The 17,433-nt window shown below is 48.5% G+C and overlaps 2 protein-coding genes across 2 annotated transcripts in view; one reads left to right on the top strand and one right to left on the bottom strand.

Annotated features, from left to right (window-relative positions):
- Positions 1–1,212: 1,212 nt before the first annotated feature.
- Positions 1,213–10,893, bottom strand: Dbi (diazepam binding inhibitor, acyl-CoA binding protein). Its single transcript, XM_021172868.2, has 4 exons — positions 10,747–10,893; positions 9,717–9,834; positions 4,320–4,382; positions 1,213–1,457 (listed from the first exon to the last, which is right to left on the bottom strand). Exons 1-4 carry the CDS (start codon positions 10,753–10,755, stop codon positions 1,384–1,386), a joined length of 264 nt encoding a protein of 87 aa, XP_021028527.1. The 5' UTR covers positions 10,756–10,893; the 3' UTR covers positions 1,213–1,383.
- A 96-nt stretch (positions 10,894–10,989) lies between these two features.
- Positions 10,990–17,433, top strand: part of C1H2orf76 (chromosome 1 C2orf76 homolog) — a 65,473-nt gene continuing 59,029 nt past the window's right edge. Inside the window, exon 1 of the mRNA XM_021169550.1 lies at positions 10,990–11,019. The gene's annotated coding sequence lies outside the window, so the exon portion shown is untranslated. The remainder of the gene's footprint in view (positions 11,020–17,433) is intronic.

A 17,433-nucleotide genomic window follows, 5' to 3' on the forward strand; every position in this document is an offset into this window, starting at 1 on the left:
CCCCCCCCCCCCCCCCCCCCCGTGAGGTACTCTCAGGCCTCACTGTTGTTCTGGGGGGTGAGGCTGAACTGTGGCTTTGGACCTGGGCTCTGGGGAGGGAAGTTTAGAGGGCTACTTGCCCTTGGGGTATTCCTGAGTTCCTTCCAGCCTCAACATCGCCACCCATGGGATGGGAAAAGCACCACAGTATGTTCCGGGCCGCAGCAGGGTCCCGCCTGGGGCATGCTTTTGCCTGCTAGCTTTTCTTTTGAACAGCAATCCTGGCAAAGCCCAGCGGTACTTTTCGGTGGCTCTCCCTTCTTCCCACCAGGGAAGTCCTTGGCTCACTGGTCAACCGCTTCCCTGCCTGCACTGTGACTCAGCTTTGAAAGGCAGCCTGGGAGGCCTCAGCCCAGGGCATATTCTGTTTCTAAGGGTGCTCCCACCTTGCTCGATAGTGTTCTAGATTCAGACAATGCTCAAACACTGTTAATCCTGCCTTCCTTAGAACCCGAGGGTGGCCCCAAGATGGGGCTCTTACAACATCTCAGGTCCCAGCCAGTTTATCTCATCTGAGGTGGCTGGAAGGAGGAGGAAGGAAGGCTACTCCTCTAACCCAGTCCTTCACCACGGCTGTGCACACACAGGAGTTAGTGTGACCGCTCCCTAACAGTCTACCCAGGTAAAGAGGGCAGAAGAACACATCTTCATTTATGTTTACTTTTATGACAGAGGGTCTCGTGTAGTCCAGGCTAGCCTTAAATTTGCTCTGTCACCAAGAGATGGCCTGAATCTACCTCCTGGGTGCTGGGATCACAACTGTGCACAAGCAGCAGGCCTGACATTTTTTTATGCCATGTTGGGGAACTGAACCCATGGGTTTGTGCACGCTAGGCAAGCACTCTACCAACTGAGCCACACCCGCAGCCCCAAAGCACATCATTAGAGGAAGCAGAGATGAGAGATTAGAGGAAGGGAAGTTATTTCAAGAACCCTGACGATGGGCTGTGAGATGGCTCAGTGGTAAAAACGCCTGATAACCCCAGTTCGAGCCCTAGGACCTACACGGTAGGGGGAGAAAACCTGCTCTGGCAAGTTTTCCTCTAATCTGCACATGTTCTGTTGCACGCACACCCACCTGTACACACATAAAATGCATTTAAAGGTAATAAAAATTAAACACACACACACACACACACACACACACACCCAGACAACAGAGTAACCCAGGCACAGAGTAACAAATGTACTTTTAATTGATTGTAGGTAAAAACTACAGAGGGAGAAGGAGCAGAGGCTAACGCTGGCCCTAATGCATCACAGCCATATCATCTACATTAGAAAAAAACCAAGGCATTATGTCCTCACAGGTCACACGTGTGGCTGGCCACCAAATCTGGTGATTTATATTCCGTATTTCTTCTTTAGCTCTTCCACCTTTTCCACATACGTCTTCATGGCACTTTCCTTGGGAGTCCCTGGAAGGAATTGGTAGGAATACACATGAGGGAGGCTGTATGCTAGAAAGGCAAGGTGCTGGCCAGGGTGACCAGCCTTTGCTTTTTTAAAAACTTGTGTGTGCATACTTCACAGTGGATGCAATATGTGTGTCTCTGTGTTTGCCAGCAAATGTGCACGTATGTGAAATGAAGAGGTCAGAGTTATATGTCAGTCTCCTTCTGCTGTCTGTGGATCAAGATGGAGAACGCTCATTTCCTGTACTACTGACCACACGCTGCCATGCTGCCTGCCATGATGAGAATGGACTAAATCTCTGAAACGGTAAGCCTGTCCCAATTAAATGGTCTCTTTAGAAGAGTTGCCTTGGTTATGGTGTCTCTAAATGGCAACAGAACCCTAAGACGATTAGTATACATATGTACCAAATGTATGCAGGTACCTGTGGGAGTGTGATGAGGGTGTCAGATCTCTTAGAACTGGAGTTACACCGGCCAGTAATGGTGCATGCCTTTAATCCCAGCACTTGGGAGGTAGAGGCAGGCAGATTTCTGAGTTCGAGGCCAGCCTGGTCTACAGAGTGAGTTCCAGGACAGCCAGGGTTACACAGAGAAATCCTGTCTCGAAAAAAACAACAACAACAAAAACCAACCCCCCCCCCAAAACAAAACAAAACAAAACAAAACAACAAACAAAACCAAAACCAAATGGAGTCACGGCAGTTGTGAGCCACTTATAAGTCCTGAGAATCAAATCTAAATCCTCTGTAAGCACCCTAAGTACCCCTAGTCCATTACCCATCTCTCCAGCCCCACACTACCTATTTAAAAATTATGTATGTATTTTGCAAGGGGTGATGGTGGCGATCTGAATGAGAATGGTTTAAATGCTTGGTTCTCAGTTAGTGGAACTGTTTGAGAAGGATCAGGAGGTGTGGCCTTACCAGAGGAGGAGGAGGAGGCATGCCACTGTGGGTGGGGTTTAAGGTTTGAAAAGCTGATGTCAGGGTCAGTCTCTGCTGCCTGTGGACCAGGATATAAAGGTCTCAGCCTACTGCTTTACCATCACGTCTGTCTGCTTTCTGCCATGATAATCATGGACTGTCCTCTAAAACTGAGCAAGCAGAATTGCCTTGGTCATGATGTCTCTTCACAGCAATAGAACAGTAACGAAGACAGGAGGAAGGGGGCATATACATACTACAGCATGGGTAGACATCAGAAAGGAAACTTGTGGGAACTGATCCCCATGTGGGTTCTGGGATCCAATTCAAGTTGTTTGGCTTGGTGGCAAGCCCCTTTACCCACTGAGTCGTCTCACCAGACCCTCTACTTTATTTTATGAGACAAGATTTCTCACTGAACCTGGAGCTCATGGATTGGCCAGTGAGCTCAGAGGATCAATCTGCTTGTCTCTGCCCCTTCTAGGTTACTGGTGCCTGCTGCGGTACCTGGCTTTTTACACAGGCACTGGGGATCTGAACTTGGGTCCTTGTGCTTACATGACAGGCACCTTGCTGACTGAGCAATCTCAGATATCTAAGCTTTTGACACTGCAGGGATATGTCTGTCTGTTGTCTTCCATGATAATCATGAACTAACCGTCTAAAATTGTACATGTGTTGGGCTACAGGTTGGATGCATCTGCTGAGATCCCAGTTAAATCTTTGGAGATCGTTTCTTACATATCTAGTACAGCCCTTTTACATCTCAGAGATGGCTTGAGGACTGGACTCAGGGCCCTCCAGGGGGTGCTTTACCATGCACTAAGCACCTGCATGATGCATCACCGATGAAAGTAGGACAGCAGACAGCGTGGGGCCCCAGCCTTGTGGACAAGCAGGAAAGTGTCCCTGCACTGATCTTCCTGGTGCTAATAATCTCATGTTTGGCTTTAGCCTATGGACTATTTGCTTTGGACTTTTTATCTCCCACAGCTGTACTGGCTGTGAGCAAGCTAAGCCAGCCGCCCTCTTCCCCATGGCGAGAAGCTGTGAGAAGAGCTGAGGACTGAGCAGAAAGTAGCTGGTTTTTGGAGAGGAATGAAGCAAATCTTTGTCTCCTTGTCATGGCACAGGGACCATGAATACACCCCGAGGGACATACTTGGTTCCTAGCGTCCCCTAGGGAAACAAGAAGTCCTCAGGGACTGAGAGAGCTTATTGTGAAGCTCTACATGCCCAGGGGCCTGAGAATGCTGTGGAAAAGGAGCAGCCAGACTTGCCTGGCCCCCTAGCAGAGCATTTTAGTTTGCTGCGGCCCTTCCTGAGTTCACGCCTTCCTCCCTTGTGAGAGGACAGAGGGCTTATTCAGCAACTGGCTAGCAAGCGTACGAAAGCTGCCAACGGCTTTGGTGCCAGCTTTTGGGGCTTGCAGCCATGGGAACACGTGATTTAGTGGATCCTGGACACTTCTTGGATGATTGTACTTTTGCAAATAATAGTTCCATTCACTGGCCTGCATTACCTCATCCCCCTTTTTCATGTGCCCTTCTGGCTGAAAGGGAACTGGGGAAGGCCACTCGGCTAAGGGGTCACTGCTTGGCCTTGTTGGGGAGAGAAAGGTGTGGACAGAACTCTCCTAACTCTGGACACATCCAAAGACCATGGCAACAGTATCACTCCCCAGTCTATTTCTCAGCAGCCTCATCCGCAGTCGCTTACCCTCCAGACAACTCCTATGCCCAGAGACAGAGAGCTCTTAGAAAAGTTATCAGTAACATTTGGAGGGAAAAGAAAGGCTATGACCTAGTTTTCTCCATGTGAGGGCAAGCTGGGCTGGCTTCCAAGATGTGCCTCCCGACCTTTGCTCTCCCCGCTCTCGAAGGGAGTCTGCAGTGCCCAGCCTCACAGGGGAGGGAGTTGATCAGAATGTGTGTGTTACCTTTCAGCTTGTTCCACGAGTCCCACTTGGCTTTGCCCTTGAGGTCCAAGAGCCCCGGCCGATCTGCATCGAGGGAAAAGCAGACACTGTTAGGTTTGCTACAAGTTCTAATGGAGGACATTCAACTCTTCCCAGGAAAGCCAAGAATTTGCTATTGTTATTGTTTTTCTGTTTTTTCAAGACAGGGTTTTTCTGCGTAGCTTAGGCTGTCCTGGAACTCACTCTGTAGATCAGACTGGCCTTGGACTCAAAGAGCTCCACCTGCCTCTGTCTCTTGAGTGCTGGGATTTTAAAGGAGTATGCTGCCACCCCTTGGTGTCAAGACAGTTTTTATAACATTATTTTTATTGATTATTATCATGAACCCCAACTATACTTCCCAGTCCTTCCAGCTTCCCCCCAACCCTCCCTCAAAAAAAAAAAAAAAAACCCAAAAAACAAAAAAATCCAAACAACAACAACAAAAAACCAAAAAAACTCAAACAAATCAAGTCCAATTTGCATTGCCTGGATACTCCCTGAAGCATAGTCAAACTTCCAGTGGCCCCCAGTCAGAAGCCATCAATTGTGAAGAGCGACAATCCAGCATTTTTATTACAGTTTTTAAGAACTCCTAGTGTCTCATACAGTGGGTTCTATTTTAAGAAACCCACACAGGTTTATAGCAACCCAAATTTAAAATTGAGAGAAGACAGGATAAAAAAATTTATGTCCTTAGGGTTTTCTGAACTGTAAAGTTAAAGGTTTAAAACCCAGTGTTTTACTTTAAAAAAACCAAAAAACCCATTCTTCCTTGGAGCTGGGGATGAGGCTGAGTCGGCAGAAGCCTCCCTCCCATGTCCAGGGCCCTGGTGAGCTTCAGCGTGTATCAACAGGGCATGGCAACACAGGCCTATCATCCCAGCACTACAGGAAGTAGAGGCAGGAGGATCAGGCATTCAAGGTCATCGTGGCTACACAGTGGGCTTGAGGCCAGCCCAGGCTACATGAGGATTTATCTCAAAAAATCAAATATAATACAATAAAAGAAAAATAGGCAGGCATGGTGTTCACACACCTATGATGCCAGGGGTTGTGGGGCTGGGAGGAGGGAAAGCTCAAGGTGTGGCCTTAAAGAGAGCTTAAAGCCAGAATGAGTGGCTTAGTGAGATTCTGTTTCAAAATTAGAAAAGTATTAAGTATACAAGGGCTGGGGATGTGGCTGAGTTGGCAGAGCGCGTGCCTACCATGCTCCCAACCCTGGGTCCTAGCACCAGCACCAGATAAACTGGGCATGGGAACTAATATCTGGAAGGTGGAAGCAGGAGGATCAGAAATTCAATGTTATTTTTGGTTATATAGTGAATCTGGGCCAGCCTCGGCTACATGGGACTCTGTCTTAAACGAAATAGGGGGTGGGGGAGTGAGGAGACTAAAAATCCCCAAAACCAAACCAAACGTCTACTTTAACCAAGATGAATAAACAAACATCCATTCGTATGGTTCAGAATCCAAACATTCTGAAAAAATAAAATAAAATAAAATAAGGCCGGAAAGGCGGCTCAGCACGTAAGAGCACTGGATGCTCTTCCAGACGGCCTAGGTTCAATTTCCAGCACCCACATGGTAGCTCTCAATTGTAACTCCAGTTCCAGGGGGTCTGATGACTCTCAAACAGAGAGACGTGCAGGCAATACACCAAGTGAAATTCAAACATGAACATGAAATTAAAACAACAACAACAAATCTAAAGAGAGCTTTTAGGGTCTCTTCCCATCCCCCTTTCAGCTTGCTGGTTTCCCTTCGAGCTGCATTGCTATTATCTGGGGGGCGGGGGGGGGCGCTCTGCCGTTCTTGCCTGTACTTGTCTTTTATAATCTGGCCCTATTTCCACACATCGCTGGACTCCTTCTTGTTGATATCTGGAGGTTTTGTCTGAGGACCACGCTGCTTCCAGAGCACCTGCCTTTGGAAAGGCCTTTCACCATCCTTCCTTGGGGACAATTTCATTGCTAGGAGCAGAAACTGCAGAGTGTACAGCTTGGGGCACTGAGTCTGAGAAAAATAAGTTCCAGGAACCTCACTGGAAGACTGTGCCTGCAAAGGAACCCTCAGAACCTCAGAGCAAGACTCCCTGCCAGTCTGTTCTCCTTAGATGGAAGCGTATACTTGCCAACACGCCAAGTGTGCACACCACTGTGCAGGTGTGGAAGCCAGTGGACAACTTCTGGGAGTCAATTCTCTCCTTTCGCCAAGTGGGTCCTTTAGATAGGCATGGCAGCGAGAACCTGCTAGCCATTTCAGTGATCCCTGCAACTTCTAATTCAGAAGCCACTTGTCCCCGGTGGCCAATGAGCCCTTGAAACACAGCTTGCGTAGCTACAGACTGGCCTTTGGCATTACTTAGGTTTAGCTATTTTCAGCTAAAACCCATATAACCACTTGTGGCTAGTCTTTGTTGTATTGAACCAGTACAGCAAAAAACAAACAAACAAACCAACCAGTTCCCTGACCAGGCAAGGGTGGATTCCAAGATAGTCTACTGATGCTTATATGCCAGCAAGTACCAATAGCGTGGCTAGAGGCCAGGCTCTGAGAAAATACTATCTAGCAGAAAGCATCCACACTTCCCTGTTCCCTTCCCACTGCCTTCTCCTTCCTGGATGTTTATAAGCCCTCAAATCTCTGACCTGCTTGGCTAGCCACCCCAGCTCCAGTAGAATTGGAGGCCATGCTTGGTGGGTGACTGAGGCATACATTTCCTTCTATGCTGTCATGAGTCCTTGCTGGAACACAGCGTGCTGCTATCTCAGTATATAGCCACTGCTCAAGGCAGCAGAAGAGACAGTATTATAGACTAAGGTAATCCACAGCATAGTTTCAAAAGCTATACCAGGGGGCTGGAGAGACAGGCCAGCCAGTAAAGTATGAAGGTCTGAGTTTGACTCCCGGAACCCATGTGGGAGGGAAACAAATATAAGGCCACGCAGCAGCCTGTGCTTATAACGCAGTGCTGGAGGGGCAGAGACAGGCTGGCCCATCAACCTAGAATACTTGGCAAAAAAGAAAAATTTCTGCCCAAGATTTTTGGATAGTGTACTGGCTATTTTTGTGTCAACTTGACACAGCTGGAGTTATCACAGAGAAAGGAGCTTCAGTTGAGGAAATGCCTCCATGAGATCCAACTGTAAGGCATTTTCTCAATTAGTGATCAAGGGGGAAAGGCCCCTTGTGGGTGGGACCATCCCTGGGCTGGTAGTCTTGGGTTTTATAAGAGAGCAGGCTGAGCAAGCCAGGGAAGGCAAGCCAGTAAAGAACATCCCTCCATGGCCTCTGTATCAGCTCCTGCTCCCTGACCTGTCTGAGTTCCAGTCCTGACTTCCTTTGGTGATGAACAGCAGCATGGAAGTGTAAGCCGAATAAACCCTTTCCTCCCCAACTTGCTTCTTGGTCATGATGTTTGTACAGGAATAGAAACCCTGACTAAGACAAATTGGTACCAGCAGAGTGGGGTATTCCTGTGACAACCTGACCATGTTTTGGGGAGGACTGTGGAAGGACGTTGGAACTTTGGGCTTGAAGATCCATTCGTTGTTAAGAGCTCTGTCAGATGTTGTGTAGGAGCTTGGAAGATAATGCTGAGAACAGTGCAGAAGATGGAGGCCTGGTTTGTGAAATTTCAGAGGGAAAATTAAAGACTCTCTTCAGGGCCATTGCTGTTTTTATTGTGAAGATTTTGTAGTTCTGGTTAGCTGGGGCTGAAGAATCAGCTGTGATTAACAAGATACCAGAACTACTAAAGCAAAAACTTTGCATTACTGGGACTATTGATGCTGGTTAGCTGGAGCTAAGAAATTAGCGGTGATTAAGAAGAGGCCAGCATCGTTGAGGTGACATCTTCTGGGAAGTGTTTTCTGAAAGCACAAAGAGGCTGTGTTCCAGAGATAGGCAAGGTTGTACTCCTTCTGCAGTGGGACTTGGTAATGTGTAAGGGTCACCCAGGTGGTACTGGTTTTGAAGGCATGAAGGGGCCATGCAGAGGAGCTGAGGCTCGGCACTGTGAGAGGCCATGGAAGGCCATTGGTGAAGGTGCAGCCTCAGTTGCAATTGAAGGCCCAGGACTGAAGGGGTCATGCAGTGTTTTGGAGATGCCAGTACCACGAGATGACCACCAAGAGCAGCAGCAGCAGTGGAGTACAGGCATCTGGAGCCCAGAGGACGACGTGTGTGCTACAAAGGGCATGGCTGGAGAAGTGACCCAAGCCCTTGGAGGAGCCCAGAAGATAGTGAGTTGGATCCCAGACGTTGGACGGTTAGAGATTGTTTTTTGCTTTGATTGTGACTGTGCCCTGATATTTTCCCCCTTGAAGGAAGAAACTGTTTTAGTGGAACCCACAGTTAAGAGACTTTTAATTGTAAAAAGACTTTGGATTTTAAAAGAGATGTATATTTTAAAGAGATTGAAATTTTAAGAATATGTAAAGACTGTGGGACTTTTAAAGTTATTTAGATCTTGGGGATGANTAAGAATGTAAGGGTTGAGGCTTACTAGTGATGTGTTTGTGTGTCAAGTTGACAAGGGGGCAATTGTACTGGCTATTTTTGTGTCAACTTGACACAGCTGGAGTTATCACAGAGAAAGGAGCTTCAGTTGAGGAAATGCCTCCATGAGATCCAACTGTAAGGCATTTTCTCAATTAGTGATCAAGGGGGAAAGGCCCCTTGTGGGTGGGACCATCCCTGGGCTGGTAGTCTTGGGTTTTATAAGAGAGCAGGCTGAGCAAGCCAGGGAAGGCAAGCCAGTAAAGAACATCCCTCCATGGCCTCTGTATCAGCTCCTGCTCCCTGACCTGTCTGAGTTCCAGTCCTGACTTCCTTTGGTGATGAACAGCAGCATGGAAGTGTAAGCCGAATAAACCCTTTCCTCCCCAACTTGCTTCTTGGTCATGATGTTTGTACAGGAATAGAAACCCTGACTAAGACAGATAGGGAGAAAAGTCACCTGGATAGGGCAGACTGGGGCCAGCAGCACTTCCGCCTTGCCCCAGGGTACCAGATACGATGTATCTGCTCATCTATTAGGCTTGGGGAAGCAGCCAAGCACTCCATGATCCTGTTCATCTGATGGAAACGGGAGGCTCAAGAAAGCGACTGCTGAGCCACAAGGCTGGAGCCTTTGCTGCCTTCAGAGTAGATGCTGGGATAATCAGTAAAGTCCTTGTTAACCCACACCGGCTCTGCTCCCAGAGTCACTAAGAGTTTAGGGAGATGTTCTTTGCAGGTGACTATCTCTCAGCTTAAAGTCTCAATACCAATGTTCTGCCATCACAGCCTGCCTCCGGCAGTCGGAAGGTGAAGTTCTCAGACTCCCCGGCTGCCGAGCCAACTTGGCCCGCTCTGATGAGAAGCTGGGCATACCTGTGTTTACATCGCCCACAGTAGCTTGTTTGAAGTGACTGTAGATGAACAGCATCTCTTCATCAGTTGGCTGAGTCTTGAGGCGCTTCACCTCCTCAGCGGCTTTGTCAAATTCAGCCTAAAAGTGAGGGAGAAGGAGAGGAACGGGATGTAGGTTGCCTGAGTGGGAGAGGCCCAAGGATGCCTCCCATACTCCCTCTTCTTGCCAGGACTCCCTAAGGCCCACCTGTCCACTCAAGCAGTTACAGCACTGTGTCAAGTGCTGGGAATAGTTTTGGCTCACAGTGGAAGTGCACGCCCTTGAGAATTTTCTTGCCCAACTAACTGCCTGGGCTACCACTAGCCCTGATCCAACAATTGCTGGGGTTCCAGTAAAGCCTGACCTATGATCTGCGGAGATTGACTGGGCAGTAAGGGGAAACGTGGTGTGATCAAAACAGTCGATCAGAGTTCAGGACAGGAATGCAGTGGAATCCAGGGTCTGGAGCCAGCTAGCTGGTCCCTTCCTACAGGGGCCTGGAGTTCAGCTTTGACCTCTGTCCCAGTGCCCAGATTAGGGAGAGGCAAGTGGGAGGAGTCAGAGATCGTCCTACAGGGCTCAGTCCTAGGTAGTGGTCTCCACTGGAGGGAAGGAAAAGGCTTCTCTTCTGTACAGGGGCATGCCAGGCACAAGACTAAATACCTTCCCCAACCTCCAGGCTCTTCAGCCAAGGCCTGCATGAGTGCCCCTCAATTCCATTCGGTTCTTCCCAGTATGGGATTCAATCTTCCCTGTCCTTCCTTCCCTCTTACGCCCCATCTTTCTTACGAGGACCCTGTTCCTGCTTCACCCAGGAGTTCAGCCCACCGGCAACTCTCTGGCAGTTCCGGCGTGGGTGGCAGTTTTACATATCTGCAAGGGAAAAAGTTCCGCTCCCCAGGCTATGAGCTGGGCTCGGATCCCAGAAGAGCGGCGGGATATCTGAGGAAATAGACCCGGCTGTCCCTAAACCCACTGCATCTTCGCAGCCCGGCGGGGCACACGCAGTACCTGAGACATACTGGTGAGGTGATACGGATGCCGAATGCGCGGGAGCAAGCTCAGAAGCAGCTGCAATCAAGTCCCAGAGCGCACCAGCTAGCGCCTTTAAAAGCACAACCCCGGCGTTCCAACTGAGCTCGGGCGAGCGGCAGCAGCCAATCAGAAGTCGGATCTGCTTTCGGAGGCGTGTCCATTCTAGCGGCGCGCTCCATCCCTTCCCCGACCCAAGAGGGAGTTTATTGCGCACGCGCGGGGAGGAGCCGCGGGGCACGTTGGGAGCAGGTGGGACGCGTTTCGGTTTTTTTCTTTTTCCGTGGGGGAAGGGACGGACGGGACATTCTCGGTCAGGGCAGTTGGGCAGGAGCTAGCAGGAACTGAGAACGCGTGAAATGGGGTGCTGCGGGAGGAGAGCAGAAATCAGTATGATTCTTTCCCTTTAAATCTCATGCGGATTGGAAAGAGGCCGGAAGTTGCATCGCTGGTTGAGTAAATTCTCCGACTAGAAAATGGGATGCCCGGACCCCTTTCGGGAAATCCAGGGAAGAATCCCCGGTTCACAGCGCAATGGTGGCCCGCTGGACCAAGTCCATATCTAGGCCTTTTCTTCTGAACTTCTGGCATATTCTTTGACATTGCCCATAGTTGTCAGTCCTGCACCCCTTACGCAGTCTTGTGTTCCATCAGTGCTTTATAAAGGCGGAGACAATGTGATATAACAAACTTGCACAAGAAGAGGCAAGCCTTGGTTAAGTGAATAACTTTTCAAATGGTTTTTAAACACGTGATCTGATGCGTGCGGACTCCTAGACCTTGGACACGCAGCAGCGGACAAACAGACGAATCTTTGCTACTTTGCAGCGTCTTATAGTGGGTTCATAGTTGATATAGTTTAAAAAGTAAAGAGTTGGAAGTTATAACTGATGTGTGTGGAGAGGGGTTGGGGAGAAGATGCTGTTTGAGCTAGTCCTGCAAGTCGGAAGGAGCATTCTAGCAGAGAGCAGGAGTAAGCAGGAGTTACTGTGGACACTGAGGTCTCCTTTGAATTCTTAGTCTCAGTGAAATATTTTAAAACTGATTCGGAAGGAAGCTTGAGGACAATTTTATTAAAAGTTTGAGGTAAAAAACCCACAGGACAGACAAACTGAAAATGTTGACACCCACTGGGAAGAGGAAATGGAGGAAAAGTTATGCCTTTTTTTTTTTTTTTTTTTTTTGGTTTTTTGAGGCAGGGTTTCTCTGTATAGCTCTGGCTGTCTTGGAACTCACTCCGTTGACCAGGCTGGTCTCGAACTCAGAAATCCGCCTGCCTCTGCCTAAGTTATGCCTTTTAAGCTAGCCATGGAGGTCAGAGAAACTGAGAAAACCCAGAGTGTTAGGGAGAACATGCTTAGGAGTGCACAGCAGGTTCCGAGGGTTGAGTTTAGACGGCATTCAAATCCAAGAATATGTGTCCCGGGACAAAAGACTACAGCGGGGCAATGAGGAAGTACAACTAAGTAAAACTCGACGGAGCTGCAGAAGTAAGAAGGAAGTAAGCTGAATAGGCGACGGCAGAGTTTGTTCATTTTGGGCATGCAGGCAGTCATTCTGATGGAGTCATGGGGGTGGGGAGGGGACTTTTCAACAGAGGTGATGGTGCTAAAGAGGCCTTGGCTCCATGGGAGAAGGAGGAAGGGGGACAGCACAAGTGGGCGGGAGGATTTAGAGGGCTGAAAGAACTTTCTGGCAATGGATACAAAGGTGAAAGAGAGGGGTGATAGAAAATTCTCTGGAGGTCATTAAAAAGGGAGACAGTCCCTCTTCACTTCCTAATGTGGCCTGGGCCACAGTTTGCCACCCTGTCTACCCGCCCCCTCATCACAGCTGTAGTGGTTTGCAAAGGCAGGGCTGGGGCTGCTGCTCAGTGCTGGAGAGTCTGTCTGCCTAGTATATGTGAGATCCTGGATTCCATTCCCAGCCCCGCAAAAGTAGAAAACTGAAGTCAGAGCTTTCAGATGTCACCAGCAGCTTCGGTCATGTTTTGTGGAGTGTTTGGGAAGGAGAACTTTAATTGCAGGGAACACGGGTAGATTTGTTAGTTTGTGAGTCACTTTGCTTAGAAAGCAAAAGTAACAAAAATGTTGGAGGTGAATTTGGAGAAATTGCCTGTGAAGTATAAAAAAGTAGATGTTTGGGGACCTTAAGTCACAGATGGATAGCTTGTATTCCTTACTGTAGTTTTCTTTGTCACTTCTGAAAGAGGAAATGACTCCACAGAGCTTTGACTGGACTCCCATGCGGTCAGTGGATCAGTGGGCGTGTTGCCGTTATCTGTATGTAATCTGTATGTATGTAGTATGCCAGTCTGTTTGTAGTTCCAGGTTGAGTTGTTGGTTGCTTGTAGGAATATAACTCACTTTATTAATTCCAGGTAGTGGTTCCAGATGAGGGTACAAACATTATTTCAAGGGGGTGAGGGGCATGCTGAAGGGTGTGGACCCTTGGGAGCTAACCTCTCTTGAGCCAGAGGGGACCAAAGAAGGTATCCTTGTAGAGTTACCCAGGCACCCGTGTCAGTGAGTCTGAGGACATGCTTCTCAGCACACCTTCTGCCTCGTTCCCTGGCTGCTCAGCAACTCTTTGTTGGTGTCTCAGCTATGGGAATGTCACCGCTAAGCCTGCCCTTAGTGCTTCTTCCCCAGGGAGCTAGGATGGCATTTGGAGGCCTTAGAAAAACTTGGGCTATTATTCCTTGAGTGCCTTCCATTTGTTTTGGAGACAGTGACTCCATTGTCCTCAAACTTACCAAGTAAGCAGGCTAGACTGTCTGGGCCGGTGAGCCCCGAGGACCCTTCTTTTTCTGTCTCCCCAGCACAGGGACTGCAAGCGTATGCCACCATGCCTGACTGTTTTTGCATGGTTTGTAGAAATTGAACTCAAAGATTTTCATGCCTGTGAGGTAAGCACTTTATTGTCTGAGCCTTCTCAGAATTTGGAATTTAATTTTTAAAAGTAAACTGCAGGGATTGGCAAGATGGCTCAGCCGGGAGAGCCCTTGCCCTGCTGTCCTGACAATGTGAGTGTAACCCTCAGAACCCGTATAAAGGCGGAAGGGGACAACCAAGTCCACAAAAGTGCTCTCTGACTGCCATGTGTGTGCTGTGTCATGCATGAGCTTGTATGCATACACACAGTCCATGCACACACATGATAAAAAAATAAAATGCTTTGGGGAAAGTCATGAAGTTTTTTGACTTACAACTTTGTGCAAAACTGGAAAAGGTCATTGGTTTTCATAATCTTGAGTAATGATGGGGTCCTCAGCCTGCTCATGTCCTCATGAAGGACTCTCATCATAACTCTTGTTATGACGTCACGTTTCTACTGTCTGCTCTCTCCCGTCCCTGAGCTAAGGAGAGCAGCGCTCACCATGCACTGGCCGCCTATCATCTCTTCATGCTTGCTCCTCTTAAGAACTCAACAAATCCTTATTGACTGAGTACAGTGCCTGCTTTTTTTTTTTTCTGTGAGATTTGCTCCTTCTGGCTTAAGTGCAGTAACACCCACTGAGCTCCCAGGAGGAGGGAGACCTAACCAGGAGCATCCCTGAGAGTTTGAGGACAGCCTGGCCTCGCACTACTTGCCTCAGAAAGCAAATGAAAAGGCCTTGGGAGATGGTTCAGTTGGTAAAGCGTCTGCTCTGCAGAGACCTGAACCAAGGTTCCCAGCCCCATATAATTGTTAAAATGTATTTTCTGCACCGGGGAGGCTGATACAGGCAAATCCCAGGAGATTGCTTGATGGCCATGCTGGTCAATCTGTGAGCTCTGGGTTTACTGAGAGACTGTCTCAAAGAGTAAGATGGAGAACAATTGTGGAAGATATCTAATGTCAGCCTCTGACACACACACAAGCACACACACACACACACACACAAAGCATACATCACATTCATACACATAATACAACAAAAAATGGCAAAAAGAAGAAATTCAAAAAGTTCCTTTTAATTAGCTGCCAACTTGGAAACCAACTGACTTCATTAGAACTGACTATCAGATCGTGGGCTAGAACAAACAAGGTAAACTCTGGCCAGAGCCTATGCAATCTCTTGGTAACGCTCCCAGCTTTGGAAGCAGAGGATTTAGGATGGGGAACCCAGCCAACTTATCAGGCAGACTGACTCAGCCCATCAGTAGGAGTTGCCAGTGGTGTAGCTTGTCCTCGTGGTTATGAGTCTAGAAGGCATCACTCTGGCTGCCCACAGGCTTCCTTGAGCTTAGCGTAGTTAGACTGACCTGGTTTACCAGGTGTGAAATGCCGACATTGAAGCAAATCAGAAAGAAGTTGATTATTTTATAACTACCATGCCACTACTGGATCAATAGGCATATTTTGTCAGGCAGGTCAGTATCGAAACTCTAAGGATCCAACACTGGATAAGACCTAGCAGTTTGCAGTGCACCTTCTGGCTATCTAAGCTAGCCAGCACATAGAGTTTCTCCTCACTTTGAGGTTGATTTCTGTGTGTCTGTATCCACGGGTTTGCCTTATTGTTAGCATTAAAACACACATGAACTGGTGAAAATTGTTCCTGCCCACTGGGTGTGAAGAGCAGTTTAAGATTGAGTTTCTTGCTTTAAAGGAAACCTCTAATTTCTAAAAGTAACCTAACCATTAAGAAAAGAGTTAAGAACAAATTAATGCTGCGTGAGAGCTTCCGTGGAAGGCAAGGGTGTTCCCACACACCCGGTTAACACTCAGAGCTTGGTTTCCATTTTCCTGGAATGTGACTCTTCTGGCCAGGCTCCAGCAGCACAGCAGTGGAGAGAATAGTGTGTTCTCAAAGGGATGGGGAGTGCTTCTGGGATAGGAGAGGGGGCAGACGCCTGGGCTCTGTGAAGGTTGAGGGAGGTAGGAGCCTAGAGTGCAGTAGGAAGGTAAGGATGACTTTCCTACCATGCAGTAAGAGGAGGCTTGCTAGCAGGAGCTCTGAATGGCCCTCTTCTTTGCAAGAATTCTTCCTTTCTCAGATGTTGAGAGGGGCTACATCAAGGCAGGTGTTAGAGTGTGTGCGGCACACCCTGGGTACCATTTCTACCATCTTCTCCTCTTCCATACCCAGGCAGTGTGGGTAGTGGTACCCAGTGCTGGACACCAACGAGGGCTTGAGGGTGAAAGATGGTAGGGAAGTGTCCTTGACTCACTGGGAGAAAGGGAAGGATCGGATGTTCTAAGTCATCCTCCGCTACATACCCTGTCTTAGCCCCTTTATGAGTTCACGTGTGTTTGTGTGTGTGTGTGTGGGTGGGGGGGTGCATGTGCATGCATGTGTGAAGGCCAGAGGACAACCTCAGCTGGTGGTCCTCAGGCACATCTACCTTTTAGTAATTTTGTTAGTTTTGCACAGTTCTTAAATTTTTTTTAACTATGTATGTATGTGTGTCTGTGTGTGTGCACGTTCCCATGGACGCCAGAAGAGGAGATCAGCTCACTTTGGAACTAGAGCTATAGATGATTGTGAGTGGCTCCGTTTTTCTTACTGAAAATCAGTGTGTGTGTGTGTGTGTTTAAGACAGTATGAGTGTTCAAAGGCCAATTGGCAGGGGTGAGTTTCCTCCTTCTACCTCCTTTATGCCGCGCCCCTGCATCCGCAGTGTTAGCTGCCCCTCGAGGTACCAGGTGTTCTTCTGTCTCTGCCTCTTATCTCACTGTGGGAGTGCTGGGATCCCAGTTGTGAGCCTGTACATCCGGCTTTTCATGTGGGCTCTGGGAACTGAACTCAGGTCATCAGGCTTATGAGGCAAAGGCTTTTCTCTGCTGAGTCACCTTAGTGGCCCCACCTTGCTTTTGAGACAGGAACTCTTCCTGGACTGGACTGGGGCTCCCTGGACTAGGCTAGGCTGGCTGAGCAGTGGACCCCAGGGGTCTGCTTGTCTCTGCCTCCTCAGTGCTGGAACTACAAGTGCTTGCTGCCATGTCCGGGTTAGTTTTTAAACACAGGATTTGGGGATTTAGCTCCTTGTTTAAGGTCCTTGTGCTTGCAAGGCTTCACCAACCAAGGCATTTCTCTAGCCCTTTCTTAGTGTCTCTCTTTGATATCCTCACTTTAACAAAGAAGGGGATCACTGACATTATTACTAGACGGAGAGAAATGTTCTGTTCATATTAGCAGCTGAGCTGAGGTAGGGATCCTGCTCTCCTTGGGCCTCTGCAGCCGCCTTGCTGGCGAATGCCTTGCTACTGTTATGACTTGCCTTCCATGGATGTTGAGATGGGCTAGGAGGGTCACCTTACTATAGTGGATAGAGGGACAGTGCTAGCCCTCTTATACCACTCTCTGTGGAGAGGGAGGAATGTGTGTGTAACCAGCGATGGGGTGAAAGTTGGAGATACTCAGGCGGCCTCATAGCCATGGGGAAGATGGAAGTAAGGTGCCCTGTGGCCCAGATCCCTTCCTCCTCTGACAGATGATGGGGCCCCATTAAAGCCCAGTGAGGATAGGACTCCTACTATCCTTCTGATGTTTCTGATCCAGGTAGAGGTATGGTCGCAGTCTTTTGTGGTCTCTACTAGAGCAGAGCCATCCCTGCCTGAAGCTTTTTAACTTGCTAGGTTCCTTCTGTGCTGACTTTTGTCTAAAAATTGCAAACTGTATGTGTGTGTGTGTGTGTGTGTGAGAGAGAGAGAGAGAGAGAGAGAGAGAGAGAGAGAGAG

The sequence above is a fragment of the Mus caroli genome, chromosome 1, assembly GCF_900094665.2.
Source record: "Mus caroli chromosome 1, CAROLI_EIJ_v1.1, whole genome shotgun sequence".
In the NCBI taxonomy this organism is placed as follows: domain Eukaryota; kingdom Metazoa; phylum Chordata; class Mammalia; order Rodentia; family Muridae; genus Mus; species Mus caroli.

What these genes read in the sequence shown, in the direction of transcription:
- Dbi (XM_021172868.2), bottom strand. An exon ending in TGTGGGCGATGTAAACACAG is followed by an intron (nt 4,383 to 9,716) that starts GTATGCCCAGCT and finishes CCCTCGATGCAG; the next exon opens with ATCGGCCGGGGCTCTTGGAC. An exon ending in CTCGTGGAACAAGCTGAAAG is followed by an intron (nt 1,458 to 4,319) that starts GTAACACACACA and finishes AATTCCTTCCAG; the next exon opens with GGACTCCCAAGGAAAGTGCC.